Consider the following 25,978-nt stretch of genomic DNA (forward strand, 5'->3'; position numbering starts at 1 on the left):
CGGTTCAGTATGAGTGGGTTAATCCGGTTAAGTGATCAATTAAACCAACTGTGTTGTTTGTAGTGTAAGAATGTGTAATTACTAATTACTGTAGGTTTAATTTTTTTTTAAGCCAATCAAGGATGAGGTCCAAAAAAAAAAAAAAAGTAGTCTCAAGCCTTTTTCTATTGAGACGACGCCGTTTGGCTTATAAAGAAACGATGACGTGTTTAGGAAAAATGTAAAATTTATTTATTTTCGCCACAATCATTTAGACCCAAAAAAAAAAAAAAAAAAATCAAAATCAATCAAAGGAGCTTCCTTTTTTTGTTTTTTTTCGCTCTCGTCTCCGTTTACCCCTTTTGGTATTTTGTTTTTGTCTCCCTAAACCTTGTTCGCTCTTTGTACAATCAAATCCTCTTTTATCTTTTCATTGTTTCCCGTGAATTAGCTTTGAAAAGGTTCTTCATCGTTCTTGATTGGATTGCTGTGAACAATAAGGTACCCATTTTAACCTCAATTTCAGTTTTTTTTTTGTTTTTTTTGGTTTCCCGTGTGGAAGTGAGAAATATTTGTATGTATGATATAGGAACTGGGCGATAGATGTTGAATTGGTGGGTTTTTTTTTTTTTTTTTAGTTGGAAGTAGTTAGTATTGGGGATTTGGAATTGTTCTGTCTTATTTGTTATTTTGCTTTAAAGGTTGGGACTTTGGACTTAAGAGAGCGTGAAAGAAGGAGACTCTTTTTTTTTTTGCAATTCGATCTGATTGATGCCATGTAGTTCAGGTTCTGTGTTTCCCTCGCTGATGTGAAGCTATAATCGTAATTTTGTTACTGGATTTGGTTAGGGTTTTAAGGTGTTTTGATTGTTTTAAGTTGTTGTTACTCGAGATTAGATTAGTTTCTTCTACTCTTGTTTTGAAAGAAAGTTCCCTTTGTACTTTCAGTGCTGGTGTATTCTCTGTTAAAAATGCTTAAAAGATCACTTCAAGAATCTTTAGAGCTTGTTGTGTCAGAACCCAAAAATATTTATTGAAGTAGGGAATGTATTGTGACTAATCGAGTTACCGTTAATGAGCTTCCTTTTTGCTTTAAGTAGTTTCTTTGTATTGCAAACTCAATTTTAATGTGATAAATTTTATGGACTATTCTGAGTTTCTTCAACCTTTCCTGTCTTCGACAATCTGGCTTGAGGAAAATTCGAGTCTTAATTAATATATTATGTTTCTTTGAATGTTATCGGTAACAAAGTGACGAATAAAGACCATGAATGGACATCGTGGAAACAATGGTCGAATGCACATTGGCGTAGCACATGATCCAATGCATGTGCAGTATGAACACCAGGGCTTGCACCATATCGATCATGGAAACGGTTTGATGGATGACCATACTGATGGTGGGATGGATGAAGGAGTGGAGACAGACATTCCTACTCACCCTGGAAACGCAGCTGATAACCGCGGTGAAGTTGTAGACCGTGGTATTGAAAATGGAGATCAATTGACGTTGTCCTTCCAGGGACAAGTTTATGTTTTCGACCGTGTCTCGCCTGAGAAGGTGCACTTTATTTTTTTTTAGTAATTTTTGGTTCTTTGATGGTTTTAGTTATGGATATATATGGTCAAGGTATCCAGCTGGATGGTTTTTCTGTTTCCCGCTTATTGAAGTGTTGCTTAATATTTTTAATGCAGGTTCAAGCTGTGCTTCTATTACTTGGTGGACGTGAAGTACCACCACAGACACTCCCGCCATCCTATGGATCACCTCATCAGAACAATAGGGTACTGGTAATAATAGATTTAATACCATATATGGGAATTTAGTTTATTTATCGACTTTTTGGCTGACTAATAAATGAACCAGGGTCTATCTGGTACTCCTCAAAGGCTTAGTGTCCCGCAGCGGTTAGCTTCTTTGATCAGATTTAGGGAGAAACGGAAAGAGAGAAATTTTGATAAGACAGTTCGCTACGCAGTCAGGAAAGATGTAGCCTCGAGGTACATTTTTGTCAACTACTAGGATTTGTGTCTGTAAGCTTTTGAGATACCTCTTGTTTGTACTTAAGGTTTTGTCTGTCTCATGCAGAATGCAGCGTAAGAAAGGTCAGTTCACATCGGCTAAGTCAAGCAATGATGATTCTCCATCCACTGGATCAGATTGGGGGTCAAGCCAAAGCTGGGCCGTAGAAGGGAGTGAGACTCAGAAGCCAGAGATTTTGTAAGTTGAAAATGCTTTAAATTACTCATACCAGTTATATTAACCTTTAGCCAACTCGTTATAAAACCTCAATCAACTCTAAATTCTAGAACATGGAAATAATTTATTTGGTAACCAGTTTAGGACGTTCACTTCCATAAATTATGTCTATATACTTCAGTTCTGGAACGTATACTTGTCATCATGGCATCACTAGTTGTGAGAGGATAACAATAATTGAGCTGACTATGTTGTTGCAAGTCATTGTAGATGAGCTTGGTCTACTTAAGTTGTCAAAGCTTATCTCTGTTCTCATGTTTTTTAATTGTGAACATGTTAAGATGTCGGCACTGTGGAACAAGTGAGAAGTCAACTCCAATGATGCGACGTGGACCTGCAGGGCCAAGAACACTTTGTAATGCATGTGGACTAATGTGGGCAAACAAGGTTAGCTAATGATTTCTTTATCAGATAGATCACTTTTTGAGTCATTGATCTAGCCTATCTATCCGACTATAAATCTAACCATAACATTTCCTTTGACAATATAATATCAGGGGACTCTTAGAGACTTATCCAAAGTCCCTCCTCCTGAAACGCCCCAGAATCTGCCTGTGAATGAGGTGAATTAGCGACCTCAGTTTTCCATAGAGATGGAGATTGATTTGCTCTGACCAGGACATGACATACATTTATTTATGTTTCTCAATCACTTAGTTGCAGGATCCAAATCTCGAGGCTGATCAAGTGATCGGAGTAGCTGGTGACCTGAGCAACTCACAGTGAAAACTGAGAAACCATTGCAAGTAAGAAAAGATCTCAACAGAAACATTTGTTTTTCATTTCCTTTATGATGGAATCGAATCTGAGTTAGGTTTAGGGTTTCTATGGGTTCATAATCTCTGTTGTAATCTCAGTCGTTGAGGACACATTTTCATCATTATTTAGAACCTCACCACTCATCATTAAAGATAAAAATCACTATGCTCAGCCACTCTCACCTGTGTGTTTTGATTAGTTTTCAGACGGAAAACTTGTACTTTGATTCTAATTAGTTCAATGCTATTTAAATAACAAGCGTACTTAGTAGATAAATGGAATCTTAAATATATATAAAAATCGAAACAATGATTGGTTATGTCGTGCAACACAAGTGACCTTATTGTCGTACACACGTTCAGCAGGTTAATACGAACTTTCTCAGCAACTTCACTATCCCCTCTCTCTCTCTCTCTCTCTCTGTCACATTGTTTTATTCTTTTCAAATTCTTTTTCCATTATCTTCCTTGGAGTATATTAAGGAATGGAGCTAATTGGGGAGTATACCATTTTTTACATGATACGAGGTGAACAATAGTCAATAGATTATCAAAATATTACAATAAATATATAAGAACTAATTTTACTAATTTATGTCATTTTCCCGTAAAATTTAAAAATTGATTTATTTTTTTTGCTTGTAATAGTTTCCAATGAATTGGGCAAGAACTAACAATCAAAAATATAGTTAGATCTGATTGTCTGAGAACAAGGAATAATCTTTGTTTTTTTTTAATAATTTTTTATATAAAAAATAGAGATTGATTAGAGATATGATGCCACCATGTTAAATTTAATGGTAAAGAGATGCAACCATGTTCTTCTTTCCCGGGAAAATCTCTTTCTTCCTTCATTGTGCTCTCTCTCTCTCTCTCTTTCCCATAAAAAAAAAACAAACTTTCCACAAATTTTGCCAAACCAAACCAAAAATAGTAATGAACTCATTCCATTGAAACTCTCTCTCTTTCTTCTTAGTTTTGTTTTTGTTTTTTTGGGTTATTTTGTTAGGAAAGCTCAAAATTAGTTTCTCTTTTTTTTTTTTTTCTCTGTGATTGACACAGAGGTAAGAGAAAGAAGAGAGTGGCTCTGTTTCTGTTTTTTTTTTTTTTTTTTTTTTCTTTCTTTTTATTTTTTGTTGCCTTTCTCTTCTTCTCTCTTAGGAGTTAGGCAAACCTTTCTCTCTCCGTCACACCATTTCATAACGACCAAATCCATAAAACAGGAAGGAGGTCGTTTCTATTTTTTTTCTTCTTTCTCTCTTTGCGTTATATTTTTTTCTCTTTTTCTTCCTTATTTTTGAAAAGAAGGAAGAAGCCTGAGACGTGATCAGACCTACAAGGAAGGAAGGAAGAATGAGCACTTCGTCCAGCAATGGATTGCTTCTGACGTCAATGTCAGGTCGTCACGACGATATGGAAGCTGGTTCGGCTAAAACTGAAGAACATCATTCTGATCATGAACAGCTCGAACATGATCCTAATGATCCTTTTGACATTGATAACACCAAGAACGCTTCCGTCGAATCTCTCCGTCGTTGGAGGGTATACATATCTTTCTTTCTTTCTTCTTTGATTTGCCTAAAGATTTTGTGAATTGTAACATTTGATTTGATATTTTGTGATCATCATCAATTGTGCAGCAAGCGGCTCTTGTGTTGAACGCATCACGTCGATTTCGATACACTCTGGATCTTAATAAAGAAGAACATTATGATAATCGAAGGAGGATGATCAGGGCACATGCTCAAGTCATTAGGGTATTAAATATTTATAATCCTTCTTATCATATACAATCTTGTTTGTTTGTTATCTTGATCTCACGTCTGTTATTACTTTTATGAATCAGGCAGCATTGCTTTTTAAATTGGCTGGGGAACAACAACTTGGTATGATGATCTCACATAATTCAATCATATCTCTGTTTTTGGTTTCCTATGATTATTAATCTTTACTTTGTTATTTTGGGATCAATCAGCGTTTGGCTCATCAACACCAGCTGCTTCAACTGGTAACTTTGACATTGATCTCGAAAAGCTTGTGTCAATGACCAGGAACCAGAACATGACCAATTTGCAGCAACATGGAGGGGTATGATTCAAGACTCTCTCATCATCTTTGTCTTATAGACTGGAAGATTTGATGATACTCACATTATTAGATATATATGATCTTTCAGGTTAAAGGTGTTGCAGAGAAGTTGAAGTCAAATCTGGAGCAAGGAATCAATGAGGATGAGAAAGAGGTGATAGATAGGAAGAATGCATTTGGATCTAACACCTATCCAAAGAAGAAGGGCAAAAACTTTTTTGTAAGCAAATCCTTTTTATAACTTCATCGACGGTGTTTATTTATCAGTCTGTGGATATAACTCATACGTTTTTGACTCTGTGTTTTCCCAAAAAGATGTTCCTCTGGGAAGCATGGCAAGATTTAACTCTCATCATCTTGATCATAGCGGCTATAACATCACTGGCATTGGGAATCAAGACAGAGGTATGCTTTCCTTTTGTAAAGTTCTTTGCTTTTTCAAAATCAGGAATGCACTAATTTTATCTACTTCTTTCTTTTGGTTATAACTTCCATGATCAGGGTTTGAAAGAAGGTTGGCTTGATGGTGGAAGCATTGCCTTTGCAGTTTTGCTTGTCATTGTTGTTACAGGTATATCTATACATGCTTCTTTCGTCTACTACCTACAATTTGTATTCATGTTCTATGACAATTCTTGAAAACATTCCCAATCTTGCTCATTTAAGATAGAATCGTTCTTTACACTTTATCTTTTGATTCTTTCAGCTGTTAGTGACTATCGCCAATCTCTTCAGTTTCAAAACCTCAACGATGAAAAAAGAAATATACAACTGGAGGTGCTTGCTTTAAGATCTTAGTTTGTTTTGGAAATCATATTCTTTTGAGCTGATAATTAAATAAACGAAAACTCTTACAGGTCATGAGAGGAGGGAGAACAGTGAAGATTTCAATCTATGACGTTGTTGTCGGAGATGTTATACCTCTTAGAATAGGTGACCAGGTATGTATACTTTGTCTTTTATATTCCATCCGTGGTTTCAGAATTAAATAACTATTTGGCCTTATTGTATTGTTGTATTCATATAGGTCCCTGCGGATGGAGTGCTGATTAGTGGTCATTCTCTTGCTATTGATGAATCTAGCATGACCGGTGAAAGCAAGATTGTGAGTTCATTATGGTTCTGCCTGTGCAATTCTATGCTTTATATTCTCTTTTTACTTGCTAATACAGACCATTGTTGCAGGTTCACAAGGATCAAAAGTCCCCTTTTCTAATGTCTGGTTGTAAAGTAGCTGATGGAGTCGGTAACATGCTGGTAAATCTTTAAGGCTTTTGTCCTTTTTCTTTTTTACTTCTGTTTTCACATATTTGTTCACTCTTCCTGGTAGTTAATTCTTTGTAAGTCTTTGAACAGGTTACTGGTGTTGGAATCAACACTGAGTGGGGACTGTTGATGGCAAGTATCTCAGAGGATACTGGTGAAGAAACCCCCTTGCAGGTATATATCATCTTGATTGATCACTTGTTTATTGGGTTTGTGGTGACTACAATGTCCTGAAGGAGCCTAACAGTTCGTTTTGGTAATCTTGTACAGGTGCGGTTAAATGGTCTTGCAACCTTCATCGGCATAGTGGGGCTCTCAGTGGCTCTTGTTGTCCTGGTGGCTCTTCTTGTGAGGTAATCTTCATTTACCTTTGTCAACTAATCTCTTGGCTTACAACTTCATGCCATGTTGTGGGCTATAATAGTGAGTTTATTTTTACAGATATTTTACGGGAACTACCCAAGATACTAATGGAGCGACTCAGTTTATCAAAGGGACGACAAGTATCAGTGACATTGTAGATGATTGTGTAAAGATATTTACAATCGCTGTAAGTATTAATCCCACGAAGTTTAGATTATGTTATTAGTTAGACATATGAATTAACTCTGGCTCTTGTTTAGGTTACTATTGTGGTTGTGGCTGTGCCTGAGGGACTTCCCTTAGCAGTTACCCTCACGTAAGTCTTACTTGATATCATCCCACTCAGAAAATAACTAGCTACATTGTGTTGATGTACTTTTTCTTGACTCCAAATTTGCAGTTTGGCTTACTCAATGCGAAAGATGATGGCAGACAAAGCTTTGGTAAGAATCTAGACATGTGTTTCTCAGCTTTAATTCTTTCTTCTTGGTTATTTTCTAACAACGTTTTCAATTTCTAAACAGGTTAGGAGGCTTTCAGCTTGTGAAACCATGGGATCAGCAACAACAATCTGCAGTGACAAAACTGGAACTTTAACTTTGAATCAGGTCAGTGTCTCAGTAAAACTCAGTATCAGCGTTATGGGGAGCTTCTTCATTGACATGAAAATCATCATACCCTTCTAGATAGCTAACTTTACTCCTTGAAACATTTCAGATGACTGTGGTTGAGACTTATGCTGGAGGATCAAAGATGGATGTAGCAGACAACCCCTCTGGACTCCATCCTAAACTTGTTGACTTAATAAGTGAAGGAGTGGCACAGAACACTACAGGAAACATTTTTCATCCCAAGGTGGTTTCTCTACTCTAATATTGTTGAATCTTCTTATGGATTGAAACAAGGAAAATGCTGAGTTCCTTGCTCTATGTAGGATGGTGGAGAGGTGGAGATTTCTGGATCTCCCACAGAGAAGGCTATCTTGTCTTGGGCGTATAAGGTATCACATGTTCGTTTACCTGGTCCATCTTTGGAATATTTTTCCTCTGTATGGGCAAATATACTTAAAAGAAGCTATTGGTGCAGTTGGGGATGAAGTTTGAGACCATCAGGTCGGAGTCTGCTATCATCCATGCTTTCCCTTTCAATTCAGAGAAAAAGCGTGGAGGTGTTGCTGTGCTTCGAGTAATTTCATTGATCCTTTCTCCAACTTTCAAAATACAGAACTTTTATTTTTACTGTGGAGGCATTGCAGTATGCTGCTGGTTCAGTTCACCGCTATGTTCTGCTGAGATTTCAGTAACTAAACACTAAATGACTGCAGGGTGATTCTGAAGTTTTCATTCACTGGAAGGGAGCAGCAGAGATAGTTTTGGCTTGCTGTACACAATACATGGACTCAAATGGTACTCTTCAGTCCATTGATAGCCAGAAGGTGAGGTTACTAAAAGAATTTGAAATTACAAACTTTTTGAATTAAAAACGGTGTTAAAAATTTGACTTGGACACTCTCTGCAGTTAGCGTAGGAAGACCAAGTTTGTGACTACACTATGCTTTTCATCTCAAATTTCAAAAAAAATCGTGTCTGGAAACTTGTTTTGCAGGAATTTTTCAGGGTTGCTATCGACAGCATGGCGAAAAATAGCTTGCGTTGTGTTGCTATTGCATGCAGAACACAAGAGCTGAACAAAGTTCCCAAGGAACAAGAGGACTTGGATAAATGGGATTTACCAGAAGATGAATTGATTTTGCTTGCTATCGTTGGAATAAAGGTTTGTTTTCTGAAAGCCTTTCTTTGGTAACTATTGGTTTGATTTATGAGTTGACTATGTGATGCTTTCAATTTTGATCAATGCAATATAGGATCCTTGTCGTCCTGGTGTCAGAGAAGCAGTGAGAATCTGCACCAGTGCTGGTGTTAAGGTACGAATGGTGACTGGTGACAATCTTCAAACAGCAAAAGCAATTGCTTTGGAGTGTGGTATACTTTCTTCAGATACAGACGCCGTTGAGCCTACTATCATCGAAGGAAAAGTGTTCCGTGAACTATCTGAAAAAGAGAGAGAACAAGTAGCCAAGAAAATAACGGTATGACAATAAAAAATTCAATGATCATATGACCTTACTGCTGCTCTTTCAAACACTAACATAGGGTGTAAAAATGCAGGTTATGGGTAGGTCCTCGCCTAATGACAAGCTTTTACTTGTTCAAGCGTTACGGAAGAATGGAGATGTTGTTGCTGTCACTGGTGATGGTACTAATGATGCTCCTGCACTCCATGAGGTTAGTAACCCTCTATCGTTCTCATAAGATAAAAAAAGTTCTTCAACAGTTGATATTGTGTTTTATTATTTCCAAATATGACTCTTGTTTTGTTGCTTTGGAGTATAGGCAGATATAGGTCTCTCTATGGGTATATCAGGAACAGAAGTTGCGAAAGAGAGTTCTGACATCATTATTTTGGATGACAATTTTGCTTCAGTTGTAAAGGTTAGTCTACTATATTGTATAAAACTATCATCTTTGAGTGTATACTACTTCCACAGCTATTCCTTTATATGCCCTTTAGAATCACACAACTCTGTTTACTCTTTCAGGTTGTTCGCTGGGGTCGTTCTGTGTATGCAAATATTCAGAAATTCATACAGTTCCAGCTTACTGTGAATGTTGCAGCACTGATAATCAATGTTGTAGCAGCAATGTCTTCTGGTGATGTTCCTCTAAAAGCTGTCCAGGTAAACTAATCTTCCCCTCTCTCTCGAGGATGAACCTTTATGCTTTTTAAATGGTTGAACTTTTTAAGTCACGGTAAATTATGGAGGATAAAAGACAGAGAATGGTGTTTTTTGATGCAGCTACTTTGGGTTAACCTTATTATGGATACTCTTGGAGCACTTGCACTCGCTACAGAGCCACCAACTGATCACCTTATGCATAGGACCCCTGTTGGAAGAAGGTATAAACATCATGTCCATGATTAGTGAAACAAAATTAGGTAAATGTGGTTTCATTCTTATGGTTCGTGATGGTTTGTTTTTTTGGATTTGCAGGGAACCTCTTATTACAAACATCATGTGGAGGAACTTGCTTGTTCAGGTGACTTTCTCTTGATTGATATTTTCATCAAATACTTTTTCTAGCTTGCAAATATCTGATATTGAAACCTGGGGATGTCGCAGTCATTCTATCAAGTGGCCGTTCTCCTAGTTCTCAACTTTGCAGGCTTAGGCATTCTTGGCTTGAACCACGACAACCATGCACATGCTTTGGAAGTAAAGAACACTATGATATTCAATGCCTTTGTCATGTGTCAAGTAAGCAAATCATCTCTTCTTTCATATCTAGTCTTAAAACATTTGTAGTTGTTTTTAATCTTGCAAGTCTTCCAGATATTCAACGAGTTCAATGCAAGGAAACCTGATGAAATGAATGTTTTCCGAGGAGTATCTAAGAACCCTCTCTTCATCGCAATTGTTGGAGTCACTTTTATACTTCAGGTATGACAATCACACAAAGCCACCTTGAATTGTTTCCTCTCTTTTGAGACTTTGATAGTAAAAATGCTTCTGGTAAAAAAATGCAGATACTCATCGTTACTTTCCTCGGAAAGTTTGCCCACACGGTTAGACTCAGCTGGCAGTTATGGCTTGCTTCTATTGTCATTGGATTGGTCAGGTTGGTCCAATTTCTCCAAACTTGTTCTCAGTGTTTATGAAACATAGCTTCCTGTTTTAACAGAACTCTGAATGAACAATTTGTTTACTTCCTTATGCAGCTGGCCACTTGCAATTGTTGGGAAATTGATTCCTGTGCCCAAGACTCCGTTGAGCGTCTACTTCAAGAAACCGTTCCGTAAATACAAAGCTTCAAGGAGTGCGTAAAACAACAAAAACTAGATTCACCTTCCTCGATACTGGAACTACAGAAGCAATAACAGATATATAACCTGTGACAATGGCCTAAACCTCTAACCTTTCTTTCTTTTTTTAAATGGTAAAAATATTTTCAAATGTATACTGCAATGATTCAATTCTTTTGTCCCTTTTCCTATTTCTTCTTTTTGTATGATGTAAAAGTGCAACTGTGAATTGAATTGGATTTGTGGTTGTACTAACGAGAGAGTTTGGCTTAGTCTTTGGTTTGGTTTCAAAAGTGTTGTATTTACATGGAGGATTCTCTGTGTGATTACCACTAGATTTGAGGAAAAATGAACATGGTTTTCGAGAAAAGCAAGATCACATCCTTGTCTTAGTTCACATGTTTCTTCTTCCTTCACTAGAAACCCTCAACACTAAATCAATCTTACAAACAATTTATGTGTTTCGCACTATAGAGCAAAATTTATAGAATGCAAAAAAAACCCAACTTATATTGAAGCAAACTTACAAATAAAAACAAGAGAATAATGAAATTGCTTACACTTGATGAAAACTGAGAAGGCCTTCCGAGGAAGTATGCGTGGAGATTACTTTAAAAATGCGAGAAGGTCAGCAAAAGCATGAATAAGCCAAGTGGTTCTTCTTTGAGATGTACGGAGAGATAAAATCTGTAGCAAGGCCAGATGTCTCTGAGATTTCTGCAGGAACTAGCACTTGAGGCTTACCTAAAGCTATCCTTTTGCCTACTGTGTTTGCATAAAACAGACCGGATATGGCTGGAATAAAGACATCACTTCTTGAGCTTATGTAGAAGTCGATAGCATTTTCATACTCAGAACTCTCTGATTCAAGGTACTTTGATCTCTTACTTGCCGGCATTATTGCTTCCTGCCATTAGTTAAGTGACAAAATCAAGATTAACAATAGTGTAAAACACTTTCTTGGAATAAAGAATGTGGAAATCTCTACTTACCTTAGTGAACGTTTTCGGGAAGATATCCTTAAGGATGTTGAGGCTACTGTCCCATCTTGGCTGAGTCAGATAGATAGTTGTGTCGCTGGCGAATCCAAGCTTCCTCAAGAACAAAGCAATCTCTTGCGCGTTGTAACATGTCTTGGACCCTCCAACACCAGTTGTATGGCAATTTTTCTTCTCAAGTACGTCGATTCTAAGGTCTACCGCTATGAAACGGCCACCTGATTTCCGGCTATGAGTCCTCAACCGCTCAACCATTGATTCAGCCACTGCATTCACTTCCGGTTGCAGCTCCAATGACCCAAACATTGCTAAACACGCCACAGGATCAGTTTCGCCATCTTGTGAGGATTTCCTCAGGTTTACAGAAGGGAAGTATGATGCGACTCGAATGTTTCCTTTGGATTTGAAGATGGGAACAATGTGCTCCTTAATGTAATCTTCTGTAACTCTTGTAGGGACCTTCACAATGGCCATGTTCCTTAGAGAAACTTCTTCAGGCAATTGTTGCACAACTTTAACGACATTTTCCAAGCTTTTAATTAGCTTATCCGCATCATAGATATCTTCAAAATTCCTGATCAAGCAGTTAAATTGCTTAGAAACAAATCAGCAAACCAAAAAATGTCATGAACATACAACAAAACAACCCTAACCTTTCATCACCAGGTTTGCTTCCTCTTATATCAGGAAGTACTAGGGTTGCTCCAAGATGCTTTGCCACCATTACAGCATCAGTGATCTAAACAAGAGAACAATTTTTAACCACAAAAAAACATGTTTTAAAGATTGGAAACTAATAAAGAAGACCAGAGTATTGATATACCTGAGAGATATGGTACTCAGGACCATTGGTTAGTGAGAATGTAACATACCCTTTCGATGATACAGCTTCATCTGCAACAATCAAGTCCTTTGATTTGTCAATATAGTCCAGAATCAATAATGCAAAACAAAAAAATAAGAAACTGCAAAAGACACAAACCGGATAGTAATGTTGGCCAACAAGGATTAAGATCAGTGTTATCCTCCATCCAAGGTCCTTTACTATTGCCTTCAACGGTTCCGACAAGACCATCTTTCACAGCGACTTTAGATCCTTCAAATTCAATATCTTGTGCATCTCCCTGAGCTTTCTCCTGTAAAAAAAAAAAAAAAAAGGACTTTGAGTTAAGAAGAAGCTACAGAAGAAAAGAAAAGGTTGAACCTTTTTCACTATTAGTTTACACCAAAAGAGATGAAATCAATCATGTCCTAATGACCCGCTGGAAAAAAACTGTTGACTCTCTAATTTAGGTATCTTATGATCAAAATGCAATCTAACATTTGATCTAAAAATGGAAAGTTTTGGTTTTGATGCATAAATCAAGCAAAAAAAAAAATTCACTTGAACTAATTGTATTAGATCTGCTTTTAAAACGCATGTAAGAAGAGAAGCATCAACACAAACAATGAAGAAGAGAAATCAAACAGAACACACTTGAACTCAGCTGAAATGAGTATCAACATTAGAACAAAAGAGAAAAAAACTGTCGGCAAAGAAGTTTAATAACCTGAAGAGAATCAAAGTAATCTCTATGAAGCATCTGTCCAAGCATCACAAACATGGTAATGGTGAGAATACCAGCAACTACTTGCCTCAAATCAAAACCCATATTTCTTTACCCCTTCTCTCTCTTACAAAAAACAGAGGATTCTGACTAGTAGATGAGTTAAAATATAGAGAGAGGAAGAGAAGAAAAAGAGACTCCAACAAAGAGAGGTGTTGTGTTGTGTTGTGTCGTGGGGCAGATAGAGACAATCTATCTTCCTCAAATATGAAATCTCAGTTTCTCTTTTGGATTTTTTTTTTCTTTTTCTTTTTTTCAATAAATGTTTGTCGAAAAAGATCACTCCTTTTGAGTTTTGAGGGAGTGTTATTGTCAGTGTTGATTGCTGAAGTTGAAGTCTTTTACGCTATCTTACACATTAACACAGCCACCGACACTTCTGCCGTGAATCTTGGTATACACTTTAACCGGTGGTTTCACTAAACCGGTCAAACTAATACGACATTTCTTAATTTTTTTTTTCTTCTTAAAAACATGTTGTGACTCTTTTGCTTTTATTAATCTTTTCACTTTTATATAGAAAAGATGAGAGTCAAAAAATTAATTGTGACTGTTAAATCATTTATGTAACTTCAAAGTCAGAAATTGTTTAGCATTTTACATTTTTGTTAATTAATTTCGTAAATCATTTTTAGGGTTATGTTACCAACTATGTGGTTGATGGAAACAAAAAAAATCTTTAAATCACGGACTCATCACTAGTCGTATTAAAAAGAGGGAGTCGGTAACGATGCATAATGTACTTTCTATATCATTGATGATAAAGTAAGAATATACTACTAAAATTCCCTTTTATATAAGATAAGAGTAATTACTTAACAAACAAATTATAAGCAAATGATAAAGGAAGGGATTACAGATAGGTTTGAAACACATTTTAAACATATCACTTGTTTGACATGAGACTAATTGAGTAATTACATTACTGTAAACTTTGAGTCAAAAGTAACTGTAATGATGCATATAGCTTTAATTTCGTTAGAGGCCACGTACGAGTTCATGCTCAACTTTTGCTAATCACATATTGTACTAATCGTTTCAGTTTCAGTTTCAACGTACCACATCATCATCAGGCCTGGACTTCAGGTTAGTATTTGAGTTGAACAACCATTAGAGTATTTTAAAATTTTGGTTAATTTAAAATCGATATTTTTCTTTCATATTGTTATTTTTTTATATCTGAATGGAATCCGAAAATATTCAAAATATCTAAAAATTCAGTATTTAATCGAATAAAAAGGTAGAATGAGTGGGAACGGAAATTTTACCGTGTAGTTTGAATTGGTTATTTTGTATCCAAATCTAATATGCAAATATAGGTTGAAAATAGTGGGTTTACCTGTTACGTTCCAAGTATATTTGGATGCCTGTTACGTTCCAAGTATATTTGGATGCCTGTTACGTTCTTGGGTACTAAGTCTAACCGATCCGAACTAATAATATAAAAGTAGTTGAAACAAATGTGTTCACTGTTCAGGCCTAATAGTAACCACTAGTCATGTCTCCATATATAATTATGTTTTCATAATTAAAAAAGCCGGTTTAATTTACACAGAGAAAAATTTGGTGGAACATCAGGAAAAACACATGCTGATCGATGACAATGATTATAATTCATGCATGACTCTTCCTTCTGTGTTTTCTTTTTGTTTATTCCTTATCTTCTAAGTTTGTGAGGTGGTCACAATGAACACTTGATTGATTGTTGAATGGTAGCGTAACAGTCTACTACACCGCTTCATAACTTTTTGATGCAACTCTCTTTTTTTTTTTTTTTTACCTAATGCACTTATGCACACGTCAATACTCCTTACCCAATCATATACTGACGCACTGTTGTTGTAGTATGATTTTGTAAACACTTATAGGCAAACACACAAAAATGTGTAGTGAATAATAATAACTCCAACAAATAAATAATGAACGAAGTCCTATTTTCAAGCTACATTTTCTGAGAGTTTTTTTTGGTTTAAAAAAAAAAAAAAAAAAAGAAGATTTGTTGGTCATGATGATTGTGTGTAGTGACGTGTGAAGATGAACTCCATATTATAAAAATACAATAACCGGGGGCAATTTCCGGTTTTTTAATTTTGTTTCGTTTTACATCGATACGGTTCCGAGTCTCCGGTTTTGTTCTATTCGAAGTTTTTTTTTTGTTTATCTTGATCTCGTCAAAGACAAAGCAGAGTCCTTTTCTTCTCTATCTCTCTCTCTCTCAGAGCAAACCAAAAAATGCAACTCCAAACCCAATCCTTCGCTCTCACTCTTCTCCCATCTCCTAATTTCGCCAAACCCACCGAGAGACGCGAATTCATCTCTCTAAAACGAGACCCATTTCGTCCAATTTCGCTCCGATGCTCTGTTTCAACGGCTTCCGCTACTCCGTTGACGACGACCTCCGCTTCGACGACTCACAAGCCCTTTCCGGCGGAGGTATCGAGGAGTATCATGGAGCTTTCATCAGTTGGAACTCTATCCACTTTGACCCACGACGGCTGGCCTCTTGGCGTTGGAGTTCGCTTTGCCGTTGACCAAGATGGCACTCCTGTTCTTTGCCTCAACCGCACTTTCACTCCTGACAAGAGGTCTGCTCTTCATGTTCAGGTCCGTCTTCTTCTTTCTTACTCAATTCCTTCGTTGAAAAATTTGCAAAGTTTACTCCTTTCTTAAGAATTTGGTTATTGTTTCTTTTGATCGTATCCTTTTTTTGATTATCTGTTTATGGAATCAGTTAGAGCAATGTGGATTGAGGACTCCTCAGTGTACGATACAAGGTAGTATTAGTCGACCTGGAGACGATACTGTTCAAAAGGTATGAGCTTTTTTACTCAAATCTCTTACTCCAAAGTACACATCATTAGTCTTGGAGTATTACCTAAGTGTGCATTGTTTATGATTGTACTTTGTTTGGGCGATAAGGTTTCTTGATTGATCTGTTAATGTGTCTCGTCCTTGCTACTACTATTCTGTAGATACTTCTTAGGGTAAAAAAGAAGACTTCCATGTATATTCATTTTAGATTATAGCTTAGACGTTAGCTATTTTCTCTATTCATATAGTGTTTTCTATTGGTATTTTTAAGGAGCTATGGAGTGTGTTGTTTTAAGATAGTGGTGTTGGTTTTTGACTTTTCGGTAGCCTCTTGGAGATGTTTGTGGAAACCAGTTTGGCTATTTCTCATAACACTGATTGTACGATTCTAGGTTTACTTTCCTCTTCATGTGCTTTTAGTTGAACTGAATCGAAGTCACCATGTTTGATATAGCGTCTTAATGCCATATGGAGGAAAAAGTTTGGGGAAGAAGTTGAGGAGGATAGTTTATATGTTGTTGCAGTTGACCGTGTACTCCAAATGGAAGACTTCATGGAGGTAGAAATCGCAAGTTCTTTCAGTTTCTTTTGACAATTAACTCTCTCTTATGTCTCTTAACAAAGAACATGTTCATCTCATGAATACTCTGATAACGTCTTAAATCGTTTACAGGACGGAATCTGGGTGGCGTCATCAGATTATAAAAATGCAAGTCCTGATCCTCTTCGGGATGTTGCAGAAGACATTGTCAACCAGATCAACACTTACAACATGGAAGATATTTTTCGTTTCTGCAACGTATACGTGGATCTGGACTTTGTGGTTAGTAACTTAGTATATTCAACATGCTATGCAAATACTCTAAAGGAATGTTCAATCGCAGGAGCAAAGCTACTAGTTTCACTTGTTATTCAGGATTATCATTCATTTTTCTATTCACACCAGGTTTCAGAAACAAAGATGATATGGATGGATAGGCTTGGATTCGACCTCCGAGTATGGTCTCCACGAGGTGTATATGATGTGAGGATTCCATTTCCGATGGAAGTAACAGATGAAAAGGGAGCAAAATCATCCTTTAATGGAATGTCACAGCTTGCTTGGGAAGTAGAGAAAAGCTATTGTCCTGCAGATTTCAACAAGGTTAAACTACTTAAGCAAGTAGTGGGATCATCACTCAAGGGAGCACAGTAACGGTATTGACTTCTTTTTGTTGTTGTCCACATTATCATTCTTTGTTTACCAGTTTATGCCACAACTGGGCATTGGCTCTCTGTTGTATCTCTTGGATATCTGTTCTGAGTAAATAGGGCATGCACCAAACATGATGTAAGATTTTGTCCAATAGGAGATATGATTATGCGATAGTTCAATTATCTTTGAATAGTTTTGAAAAAGGTCGTGTACACTTAATTTATGCCCAAATAATACATTCGTTATGAAGAGAAAAGTAGATAATTAAAGAATAATATAATATTACATTAAGGTTTACGATTCAACACACAGACAAAAGAGCATAATATTTCTCTATCAAATATTTTGTAGACGACTTTATTTTCACAACGATTATTGCAATGGCTGCATTTGTCGCGAGTAAGACGGTTATTGAGAAGAATATCAATCTTTAACTGATGAAATATGATTGTTTTACCAGGCATCATATACATGACCTTATCTCCAAGTAAACATTTAATATGCAGTATGACATTGCAATCCTTGCACATATAAATCCCTTTATTCGGATCAGCTTCTTTTTCACAGACATCACACAAATACTGACCCTTTACTTTCTTATCATAAGAAAAAATGAGAAAATGTTCATCATGCTTGTACCTTAGCTTATTAGGTAATGTTGCGCATTTAAAACACATGACAAAACCACATTCTCCACAGTTTAGACGATGGCGTCTAAGTTTATTGCAAATCGAACAACTTTGTGTAGTTTGAGGGTCAGATGTAAGAAACAAGGGATGTGGATGACATCGACGATCACATGTCTCGGATAAAGAAGCACAACGTACGTCTAGTATGAAATCGCACCTCCCCTCACAACACAAGTATACGAACCCATTGCTTTCACGCTTACAAGCTTTACATATGAATGAATCCTCTATATCATCCACTTGTAGCCTAAGGGGATGGATGAGGATGCGTCGCATGTTGTTTCTTACGAGAAAGATGGGCACATTCTTGATGGAGGGTAAAATCACATTGCATGCAGCTGTAAATAATTTCATCACAGATAGCAAGTGTGCATGCTTGACAACGTTTGTTCTCGTCAAATTTTCTATTGGTCTCATCGTCGAGTCTCATATGATGATTTTGATGACTGAAATGTTGTATAATTCCATCACTTATCTCATCGAACGACTTAGTAATATCTTCTTCATATGGATCTTCTTGTTGTCCATCAAGTTCTTTTCCATCCCATACATCTTTTCTGGTTGCACATTTAGAATGAACACCATAACTGCAACCTTTGACGCAATAATATCTTCCATAATTTGTGTCTATCTTTCCACGACACACTCCACACAACCATTTTTCAGGAGTTAGCGAAGAAGTGAAAGAGAGGCGGTGTTCATGACGTGATATTCTTATGATGGATGGCAAGTAAGCACAAGTTTTATGGGCTACAAAATCACATTGACGACATGAATACATCATAGAACTAGTATTACTCAAACCACAAATGTCACAAATCAATAATGAGCTTGTTCGAGGAAAACAAAAGAGGGTAGGCTCAGGCCCGGCCCTTCACCCATTCTGATGAAACATTCGTATTGGGCCTCAACATTTCGAAGCCCATTTTACAGGAATTTTTTTTTCAAAAAAAATAATAATAAGGCCTCAAAACCCCCCCAAAACTAGTAAAAAGGTCTCATCCTTTTTTAAAATGTCCAATAATAAGCTCCAAAAAAATCCAAAAATTAGTTAAAAGGCTACATAATTTAAAAAATATTACATAATTAATAAAATAGATTTTAAAATTAGAAAAAATTTATCAAAATTAGCAAAAAAAAATTTCCATAATTAGCAAAAAAGTCTCAAAATCAAAAAAGTTAATAAATAAAAATTTGTGAAAGTCCCATATAGCTAGCAAAACAAATATCAGCTAATATTATTTTTTAAAAAGAAAAAAACCTTAAACTTTTTTCTTTTTTCGTATTGGGCCTCGGATTTCACCGGACCGGCACTGGGTAGGCTCATGCCTTTTTGGATGGTCTATTGCAAGGAGTGGTGGCTCTCTAGCACAAAATAGACACATAGTAAAATCGCATATAGAGCAATCGTAAACCCAATAAAAATCATCTGAACAACATAAGCATATCTTACTCGAATAATTAGCTTGAAGTCGGAGAGAATGTTTTGGATGATGCGGGTGATTTTGTATCAGCTCCATACACTCTTTGTGGTAGTAGGTTAAAGCAATTGGAAATTCGCCAAGACATTCTTTGCAGGAATAAAATAAAGTACCGACCAAAGGTTTCTCACAAATCTGGCATGAGACCTCGTCATATGTACCGTCTTTGCTGTTGCACAAATCTAAGGAACAGATGTGTGACAAAGATGATAATGTAGACTTGTCGGCATTGGGAAGAGTTGGTGACTCTCTGAAATGTATCCATCGAAACTCGTCTTCCTTGTTTTTAAATTTTGCATAAGGGCATAAGAGAAGAGGATGAACAGATTGCTGCTTTGACTCACAATTCATGGCTGAACGGAACACGGAGGATATGAAATTTATGATGGATATAAAGATGATTAATTTGAGAGTATTGGTACGTCTTCATATATATATATATATATATATATGAATTAAGAATGCTAACGTTTCTTTGTTTGTAATACATTCTAAAATTCCTTACGCAACCAATGCTATATACTTTATGCGTTTCCCTTTGCATTTTTCTAATATTACTTTACTTGTCGATATTGAAACAGTTACAGTGTAGTAGCTAGTATTCTTTATTCTTTTTTTTTTTCGTACACCATTTCTTTAAAATAAAGTCAACTTTACTTGATCAACAAAGCATATGAGAAGTCTTTCTTGCTTGATTAGAAAGCGTAGACTTGACTTGACATGTTATACTACTAGTGACATAAATATCGAATATCGTATGGCAACACGAGCTAGACACGTGAAAAACGTATTTGAGCCATACCTAGAAGAGCCCAGTAGGCCGAGTACAAGTCTGAGAATCACGTAGGTTCGTCTCTGAGAATCAGATAAGAATCGTATCCTTTTATTGATATTTGGTTATGGAATCAGTATCAGTTAGGTTATGGAGACGATACTGTTCCAAAGGTAGGTATGATTTTGTAATGAATCTCTCACTCTAACTATCCTGTACAATCCTCTTATGGTAAAAAGAAGACTTGCATTTATATTCACTACAAGAAATCATAGTATTAATAGCATTATAATATAGCGTTTTGTGATCTTTTGCTATAGTTGATATACCTTTTAGTTTTAGATAGCGTTTGTTAGAGTGCAAACGCTGTGTTTCGTTGGTCTGATTTTTATTTTTGGAAAAGCTTCTTGGAAATGTAATATACATAGCACTGGTATATTTAAAAACGCTATTGACATAGTTAACGCGGAAAAATAATTCATTTGCCCGCTAAGTATTTGGATTAAAAAACCTTAAAAAATTGAAAGGGCTAAGAAATTTTTGTTCTCCCCATCAATCCATGGTTTCACTTAAGTTTATTTTTCTCACTATCTCTCTGTTTATGTTCTCAAAAAGTTTTCCACCTCTTGTTTACTCTTTCATTACCAATTCACGAGATTTAGAATCAGGTTTCTCCCCCCTAATTTTGTATGGAGTTTAAAAAAAAAAAATTGTCATTTATTTGTTTTCGTTTGTTTTCTTTGAAAGGGGCATGAGAAATTGAATCGACAAGGTTCATGGTGGCTAGATTAATGGATCTAGACAGAGCAACTAAGACGTTTGGTTTCTTGTTTTATTGAATCGATTTAGCATCTCGTTATGTTGTTCAAATGATGTATTTGTTACGGATCTGTTGTTGCGGACTTCTTACCCTAATGATCCTATTTACTTTGGTGAACCGTAGGTGCGTACAACTGTAGATCTATTTACGGATCTATTTTTTTTGGGGGAAAGACGACAATCACTAGTATTCTTCTTCCTTCTTCGAGAGTTTCATCTCTAAGGTACTATTTCTCTATGCAACTGATTTCCGTGTTTGGTGAGCTCAACGGTGAGCTCGCTCTCCTCCATGTCGCCAAAGTGTTCGCTGTTCGGTACTAACATGGAAAAGTGATGTCTGTCTCAACAAGCTAGTCTCTAGCGAAGTTATTTGTGACCACAAAAGGTTTTATGACGCCGTTGGTTTGAAGTAAGAAGACATGGGTTGAGTGAAGCCCGATAATTTGAAGTGATTACAAGTCAAGATGAAGATGGAAACATATAAAAGTTTGTAAAAAGTTGTTGCTTGCGCTTATTTGAACTTACGTCTGTTTGTGACAATTAATAAAGTGTTTTGATATATACCGTCTCTAAAATAATTCTAGAATTCTATTATATATCGAATAAAATTAGTATAAAATAATAAATAGAGACAATTACATTTATTAAATATAACAATTCCATTTTAATATACTAATAACAAAAAAAAATGCTATTATAAAATATTAAATTGCAGACGAATAAACGTTATTGTATACGATAATATAATAGCAGAATAAAAAAACGCTATCTAAAGTGTCTGACCTACAATGACGGGAGCAGATATAGCGTTTGTCAAAACGCTATAGTATCGATAGATAGCGTTATTCAGACACTATTAAAACTCAATATTCTTGTAGTAATTCATTTTAGAATATAGCTTAGATGCTAGCCATTTTCACTATTCCCATAGTGATTTCTACTTTTTTTTTTTTTTTCTCATTTTCACTATTCCCATAGTGCTTTTTCTCTGAACAGTGTTGTTAACAATGAGAAGAATATATTGCGAGTCAGATGATCATTGAGAAGAATAGCAAACTCATTAATAATGGGAGAAAGTCATACTTTTGAGCAGTATTGGATCTGAAAAGTCACTAATCACGTCGCCATATTATCAATCTACGATGATATATGACATCATGCTTGCTATGACTAAGCATCCTCTTAAGAAGGTACAAACCATTCCCATGTCTAAAGAATTATGATGTGAACTAGTTTAGCCTCCATATGCTAATGAAATTGATCTTTTGGCTTGCCACATTCATGGTAACCTAGAATAACCATCAATCATGATGCTTAATACATTGTTTACGGATATCTTGTCTTTAAGACGTCTTCCCCTTAGCTTAGGCACAAACTTAACTTGCTTTGAGAACAATGGCATGTGCAATGTGTTCAAGGAGGAGGGTAAAAATAATCAAATTGGCAGTGTAAGTCATTAGCCCCTAAATAAGAAGTGGATTTCCGGATTCTTAAATTAAATTCAAGGATTTACATTTGGATTATTTTAGATATTTTGTAATCGAGTAGAGGAAGAGATCTATAAGTAAACCTTACTAATCTTATATTTCTTTCGTGCTTATCATTTACTTTGATGTATTTACTTTCTTATACTGGTGTCGATGCATCCCTTATTTACTCAAGTTCAACTAATTGGCTTATATCTGCCTTTTAACATATATATAAAAAAAAAAAAAAAGCAGGTTTTAAAGGAATCATAACTTTCATTATAGAGAAAGGAATAGCCGGATATGTGATTCATCCATCAATCTTGTTTAACAAATGTTGTCAAAAAAAATATATATATATATATATATATATATTCATCTAGAATCATTATATAACGTAACTTAAATCAAAGAGTGAAGTTTTAAAATCCATTTCTGATTGTGGTGGCTTTGCAGATCCATTTCTGATTGGACAACCTAGGAATGCAGGGAAATCTCCATTCTCTCAAGATAAAAATATCTGTTTAAACTAAATCACTTTTTCACTGCCTAAAAAAAAGACTATAATTATATATAAATTAAATATTTTATTGGCAAAAAGAGAGTGTAATTATAAATCTTAAATCCAACCACATAAATAAAAATAAAAATTATAATAAGTAAAAATACTAAAATCTAAGTGAAGGTAATGCATCAAATTCTAAATTTTTTATTTAATTATTACAAAAAATAATAATAATAATAATTTGAAAAATATTTCGTAATGTAGTGCGGATTATCTAGCTATAATAATATAATACTATAAAAACGTGGTCGAAAGTGGTAAACTAGAAAGGCAACAAGTAGCCAAGGAAAAAACAAAAAAGATAGAAAACGTATGGTAGCTATTACTTATTAGGACGGTCCCTACTATTCAACATGCATGATTGAGTAAGAAAGAAAATGATTGAAATCGTAATGGAACTAAAACATATATGGTTGACTGTTCAGAGAATCTATACAAGTTTGATCTTTGGAAACATCGTAAGATTATTGGAAGAAACATAATTGTTTGGGCATAGCTTTTTGGGAGTGAGTTAAGCCTATTACTAATATTGTATCACTCGTTAATATAAGAAATGGATTAATCAGTATGAAGGGTGGAGATGGATACCAACACTTACTCCACCAATTCTTCTTCATGTTCTTCTTCTTTTGCGACATGATGTCGCTGACATTCGTACACAAACTAATAGCAGGACCCGCATATACATTGGTTCAAGATATAAAAAGAGTAAAAAAAAATAAAAATAACAAATAGAAGAATTATTACGAAGGTTAGATTGCTTTTTGAATTTTTTTTTTTTTGAAGAATTATTAAGAAAGTTCTATTATTATATTTTTATTTTGAGAAAGAGATATCTGTAAAGATTGGATAAGAGGATTGTGTTTTGCAACAACTCAGTGTACTGTTTCACATTGAAGACAACTCACACCTCTATAAATAAAGTAGCCTCCCTCAAAAAACATAACATATTGAAAAAGCTCTCATTTTTTATTATTTTCTTGAAGTAGTACTGCGAGAAATGGATTCAAGGTTCTTCTTCTCACAAATTCATCTAATTCACATCATATATGCATGATTGTACATGCTGATTTGAAATTGATGTGAGCATATATTTATATATGTATTTGTCTATACATGCGATCGATGCAGGTATACTGGGAAGAGTGAAAATGAAATGAATAACGACGATGAAGAGACACGAAGTAAATACCCATTTGTGTTTTAAGTATGAGTGGAGGAGATGGAGATAATAGTTACTCCTCCAATTCTCTTCTTCAGGTTCTTTTCATCTTCTACATATTTCTTTTTTTTCTTTCGTAAGGCTTATTCATTCACAAACTAATACTTCAATATTTACATATATATATATATATATATATATATATATATATATATTCTATACTCAAACTATTTACACTGCAATACACTTGAACGCGCGCTAATTTCGTTATCTATGCTTACATATGATACCAAATATTTGCAAAGTCTCCTAACAAAATCACTCATCATTCATTTCTAAATAATTAGTATGACACTGGTTTGGGCCATTCCAAGTTATATAGAGAAAAAAAGTTTTTTTTAATTAATTTGTCTCTTTCTTTGTTTTTTTTTTCAGAGAAGAGTTTTATCAATGACCAAGCCAATCCTGGTTAAAAACACCAAAGAAATGATGACAAACTTGGACTTTCCTAAATGTATTAAAGTAGCCGATTTGGGCTGTTCTTCAGGACAAAACACGTTCTTGGTGATATCTGAGATCGTTAACACAATCAATTTGTTATGTCAAGAATGGAACCAAAACCCACCAGAGATAGATTGTTGTCTGAACGATCTCCCTGGTAATGATTTCAACACGACCTTCACGTTCATAACTTTCTTCAACGATAAGCTCACAAGCAAAATACCATGCTTTGTCTCTGGAGTCCCTGGTTCCTTTTACTCAAGGCTTTTCCCACGCAAGAGTCTCCATTTCATTCATTCAAATTACAGTATTCATTACCTCTCCAAGGTCTTTAATTATAAGTACTTTGTTATAACTTTCCACTTAATTATAGAAAAATAATTTAATCATAATAGTACACAGATTATGACACTGAAAATGTTGACTTGTAAGGTTCCCGACGGACTGGAGAAGAAGAGAGTCTACATAACAAGTTCAAGTCCTCTAAGTGAATACAAGGCTTACTTGAATCAATTCCAAAGAGATTTTACGACGTTTCTAAGGATGCGCTCTGAAGAGGTGGTATCTAATGGACGCATGGTTCTCACATTAATCGGCAGAAGGACTCTTGAGGATCCACTGTACAGAGATTGTTGTCATTGTTTGACATTGTTATCCAATTCTCTGTGCGACCTTGCCTTCGAGGTAAGGAAGTCATTAGATATTCACATTAATTTGTTGAAAATAATTGTAAATATGTAAACAGATGGTTTCAGTAATTCAGTTTTGTCATGATTTTGTTTATAGGGTCTTGTGAGTGCATCAAAGGTGAATTCGTTCAACATGCCGTTTTATGATCCCAACGAAGAAGAAGTGAAAGAAATTATTGAAAATGAAGGATCGTTCAAAATAAACGACTTGGAGACACATGTTTTTGATCTCGGCCATAGTAACGAAGATTTTAGCTTCCAATCACATAGAGCTCAAGCAGGGAAAAAAGAAGCTAATTGCATAAGAGCAGTGAGTGAAACGATGCTCGTAGCTCACTTTGGAGATGCCATTAATATCGATACATTGTTTGAGAAATATGCACATCATGTGTCGCAGCATGCTAGCTGCAAGAACAAAACGTCTGTCAGTTTAGTCATTTCATTGATTAGGAATTAAATTTTATTATGTATAGTAGTCTATGCTCGAGTTGAAACAGTTAACACATCAACAAAATAAATTTCTTGTGAAGTGACCTTAGTGCAGTAACAGAAAGTAAGTCCATTTGTAGAAAGCACCATCATCAAGGATCGAGTCCCGCTTCCTACGAATGTAGGAATTTGGCTAAAAGGTCGACCAGTTGTGACCCA

The 25,978-nt window shown here is 35.5% G+C and overlaps 5 protein-coding genes, 1 long non-coding RNA gene and 1 pseudogene across 10 annotated transcripts; 5 read left to right on the forward strand and 2 right to left on the reverse strand.

Moving 5' to 3' along the window:
* The first annotated feature begins 234 nt into the window (after positions 1–234).
* Positions 235–3,253, forward strand: LOC104786190 (GATA transcription factor 24). Of its 4 annotated transcripts, none has more exons than XM_010511543.2 (8): positions 235–480; positions 1,232–1,540; positions 1,675–1,764; positions 1,847–1,980; positions 2,069–2,200; positions 2,521–2,626; positions 2,737–2,802; positions 2,897–3,253. In XM_010511543.2, the coding sequence occupies exons 2-8, from the start codon at positions 1,247–1,249 to the stop codon at positions 2,963–2,965; spliced, it is 891 nt and encodes a 296-aa protein (XP_010509845.1). In that variant the 5' UTR covers positions 235–480; positions 1,232–1,246; the 3' UTR covers positions 2,966–3,253. The 4 variants fall into 4 exon arrangements, with proteins under 4 accessions (XP_010509845.1, XP_019082804.1, XP_019082814.1 ...); XM_019227259.2 differs by having other exon boundaries at positions 240–480; positions 1,675–1,770; XM_019227269.2 differs by having other exon boundaries at positions 243–480; positions 1,675–1,770; positions 2,903–3,253.
* Positions 3,254–3,699: 446 nt separating this feature from the next.
* Positions 3,700–10,830, forward strand: LOC104786173 (calcium-transporting ATPase 9, plasma membrane-type-like). Its single transcript, XM_010511525.3, has 32 exons — positions 3,700–4,539; positions 4,638–4,754; positions 4,844–4,883; positions 4,973–5,085; positions 5,174–5,305; positions 5,401–5,490; positions 5,587–5,656; positions 5,792–5,862; positions 5,943–6,026; positions 6,113–6,190; positions 6,271–6,342; positions 6,442–6,525; positions 6,622–6,704; positions 6,793–6,901; positions 6,975–7,030; positions 7,115–7,157; positions 7,239–7,322; positions 7,432–7,569; positions 7,649–7,714; positions 7,801–7,899; positions 8,039–8,149; positions 8,320–8,487; positions 8,579–8,803; positions 8,883–8,999; positions 9,108–9,206; positions 9,314–9,451; positions 9,572–9,672; positions 9,767–9,812; positions 9,896–10,030; positions 10,106–10,213; positions 10,300–10,391; positions 10,492–10,830. Exons 1-32 carry the CDS (start codon positions 4,351–4,353, stop codon positions 10,595–10,597), a joined length of 3,264 nt encoding a protein of 1,087 aa, XP_010509827.1. The 5' UTR covers positions 3,700–4,350; the 3' UTR covers positions 10,598–10,830.
* An 82-nt stretch (positions 10,831–10,912) lies between these two features.
* Positions 10,913–13,545, reverse strand: LOC104786164 (protein MANNAN SYNTHESIS-RELATED 1). Its single transcript, XM_087455817.1, has 6 exons — positions 13,124–13,545; positions 12,556–12,709; positions 12,397–12,467; positions 12,227–12,312; positions 11,568–12,147; positions 10,913–11,482 (listed from the first exon to the last, which is right to left on the reverse strand). The coding sequence occupies exons 1-6, from the start codon at positions 13,223–13,225 to the stop codon at positions 11,204–11,206; spliced, it is 1,272 nt and encodes a 423-aa protein (XP_087311943.1). The 5' UTR covers positions 13,226–13,545; the 3' UTR covers positions 10,913–11,203.
* A 1,579-nt stretch (positions 13,546–15,124) lies between these two features.
* LOC104786217 (glutamyl-tRNA reductase-binding protein, chloroplastic) lies at positions 15,125–17,389 on the forward strand. Its single transcript, XM_010511578.3, has 5 exons — positions 15,125–15,784; positions 15,912–15,992; positions 16,446–16,550; positions 16,665–16,814; positions 16,938–17,389. Exons 1-5 carry the CDS (start codon positions 15,413–15,415, stop codon positions 17,184–17,186), a joined length of 957 nt encoding a protein of 318 aa, XP_010509880.1. The 5' UTR covers positions 15,125–15,412; the 3' UTR covers positions 17,187–17,389.
* A 58-nt stretch (positions 17,390–17,447) lies between these two features.
* Positions 17,448–19,747, reverse strand: LOC104786225 (uncharacterized; annotated as a pseudogene). Its single transcript, XR_015596661.1, has 3 exons — positions 19,144–19,747; positions 18,850–18,878; positions 17,448–18,747 (listed from the first exon to the last, which is right to left on the reverse strand). The product of XR_015596661.1 is annotated as an uncharacterized LOC104786225 (transcript).
* A 420-nt stretch (positions 19,748–20,167) lies between these two features.
* LOC104786240 (uncharacterized) lies at positions 20,168–21,508 on the forward strand. Its single transcript, XR_767468.2, has 2 exons — positions 20,168–20,301; positions 21,072–21,508. It is a non-coding gene; the product is annotated as an uncharacterized LOC104786240 (long non-coding RNA).
* A 2,337-nt stretch (positions 21,509–23,845) lies between these two features.
* On the forward strand, positions 23,846–25,859 carry LOC104786247 (salicylate/benzoate carboxyl methyltransferase-like). The gene is made up of 5 exons (XM_087455835.1): positions 23,846–23,989; positions 24,110–24,238; positions 24,576–24,968; positions 25,074–25,325; positions 25,428–25,859. Exons 2-5 carry the CDS (start codon positions 24,188–24,190, stop codon positions 25,785–25,787), a joined length of 1,056 nt encoding a protein of 351 aa, XP_087311961.1. The 5' UTR covers positions 23,846–23,989; positions 24,110–24,187; the 3' UTR covers positions 25,788–25,859.
* Positions 25,860–25,978: the final 119 nt, after the last annotated feature.

The sequence above is a fragment of the Camelina sativa genome, chromosome 1 (genome assembly GCF_030686135.1).
Source record: "Camelina sativa cultivar CO46 ecotype springtype chromosome 1, ASM3068613v1".
NCBI classification, from domain to species: Eukaryota; Viridiplantae; Streptophyta; class Magnoliopsida; order Brassicales; family Brassicaceae; genus Camelina; species Camelina sativa.

Excerpts from the sequence above, each read along its gene's own strand:
- LOC104786190 (XM_019227259.2), top strand. The coding sequence starts at position 1,247 with ATGAATGGACATCGTGGAAACAATGGTCGAATGCACATTGGCGTAGCA. Across the intron at positions 1,981-2,068 it reads AGGAAAGATGTAGCCTCGAG|AATGCAGCGTAAGAAAGGTC; the intron begins GTACATTTTTGT and ends TGTCTCATGCAG. Across the intron at positions 2,627-2,736 it reads GACTAATGTGGGCAAACAAG|GGGACTCTTAGAGACTTATC; the intron begins GTTAGCTAATGA and ends ATATAATATCAG.
- LOC104786173 (XM_010511525.3), top strand. The coding sequence starts at position 4,351 with ATGAGCACTTCGTCCAGCAATGGATTGCTTCTGACGTCAATGTCAGGT. Across the intron at positions 4,755-4,843 it reads CACATGCTCAAGTCATTAGG|GCAGCATTGCTTTTTAAATT; the intron begins GTATTAAATATT and ends TTTATGAATCAG. Across the intron at positions 10,214-10,299 it reads GAGTCACTTTTATACTTCAG|ATACTCATCGTTACTTTCCT; the intron begins GTATGACAATCA and ends AAAAAAATGCAG.
- LOC104786217 (XM_010511578.3), top strand. The coding sequence starts at position 15,413 with ATGCAACTCCAAACCCAATCCTTCGCTCTCACTCTTCTCCCATCTCCT. Across the intron at positions 15,993-16,445 it reads GAGACGATACTGTTCAAAAG|CGTCTTAATGCCATATGGAG; the intron begins GTATGAGCTTTT and ends TGTTTGATATAG. Across the intron at positions 16,815-16,937 it reads ACGTGGATCTGGACTTTGTG|GTTTCAGAAACAAAGATGAT; the intron begins GTTAGTAACTTA and ends TATTCACACCAG.
- LOC104786164 (XM_087455817.1), bottom strand. The coding sequence starts at position 13,225 with ATGGGTTTTGATTTGAGGCAAGTAGTTGCTGGTATTCTCACCATTACC. Across the intron at positions 12,710-13,123 it reads ATTACTTTGATTCTCTTCAG|GAGAAAGCTCAGGGAGATGC; the intron begins GTTATTAAACTT and ends TTTTTTTTACAG. Across the intron at positions 12,468-12,555 it reads TTGGCCAACATTACTATCCG|ATGAAGCTGTATCATCGAAA; the intron begins GTTTGTGTCTTT and ends TGATTGTTGCAG.
- LOC104786247 (XM_087455835.1), top strand. The coding sequence starts at position 24,188 with ATGAGTGGAGGAGATGGAGATAATAGTTACTCCTCCAATTCTCTTCTT. Across the intron at positions 24,239-24,575 it reads CCTCCAATTCTCTTCTTCAG|AGAAGAGTTTTATCAATGAC; the intron begins GTTCTTTTCATC and ends TTTTTTTTTCAG. Across the intron at positions 25,326-25,427 it reads TGTGCGACCTTGCCTTCGAG|GGTCTTGTGAGTGCATCAAA; the intron begins GTAAGGAAGTCA and ends TTTTGTTTATAG.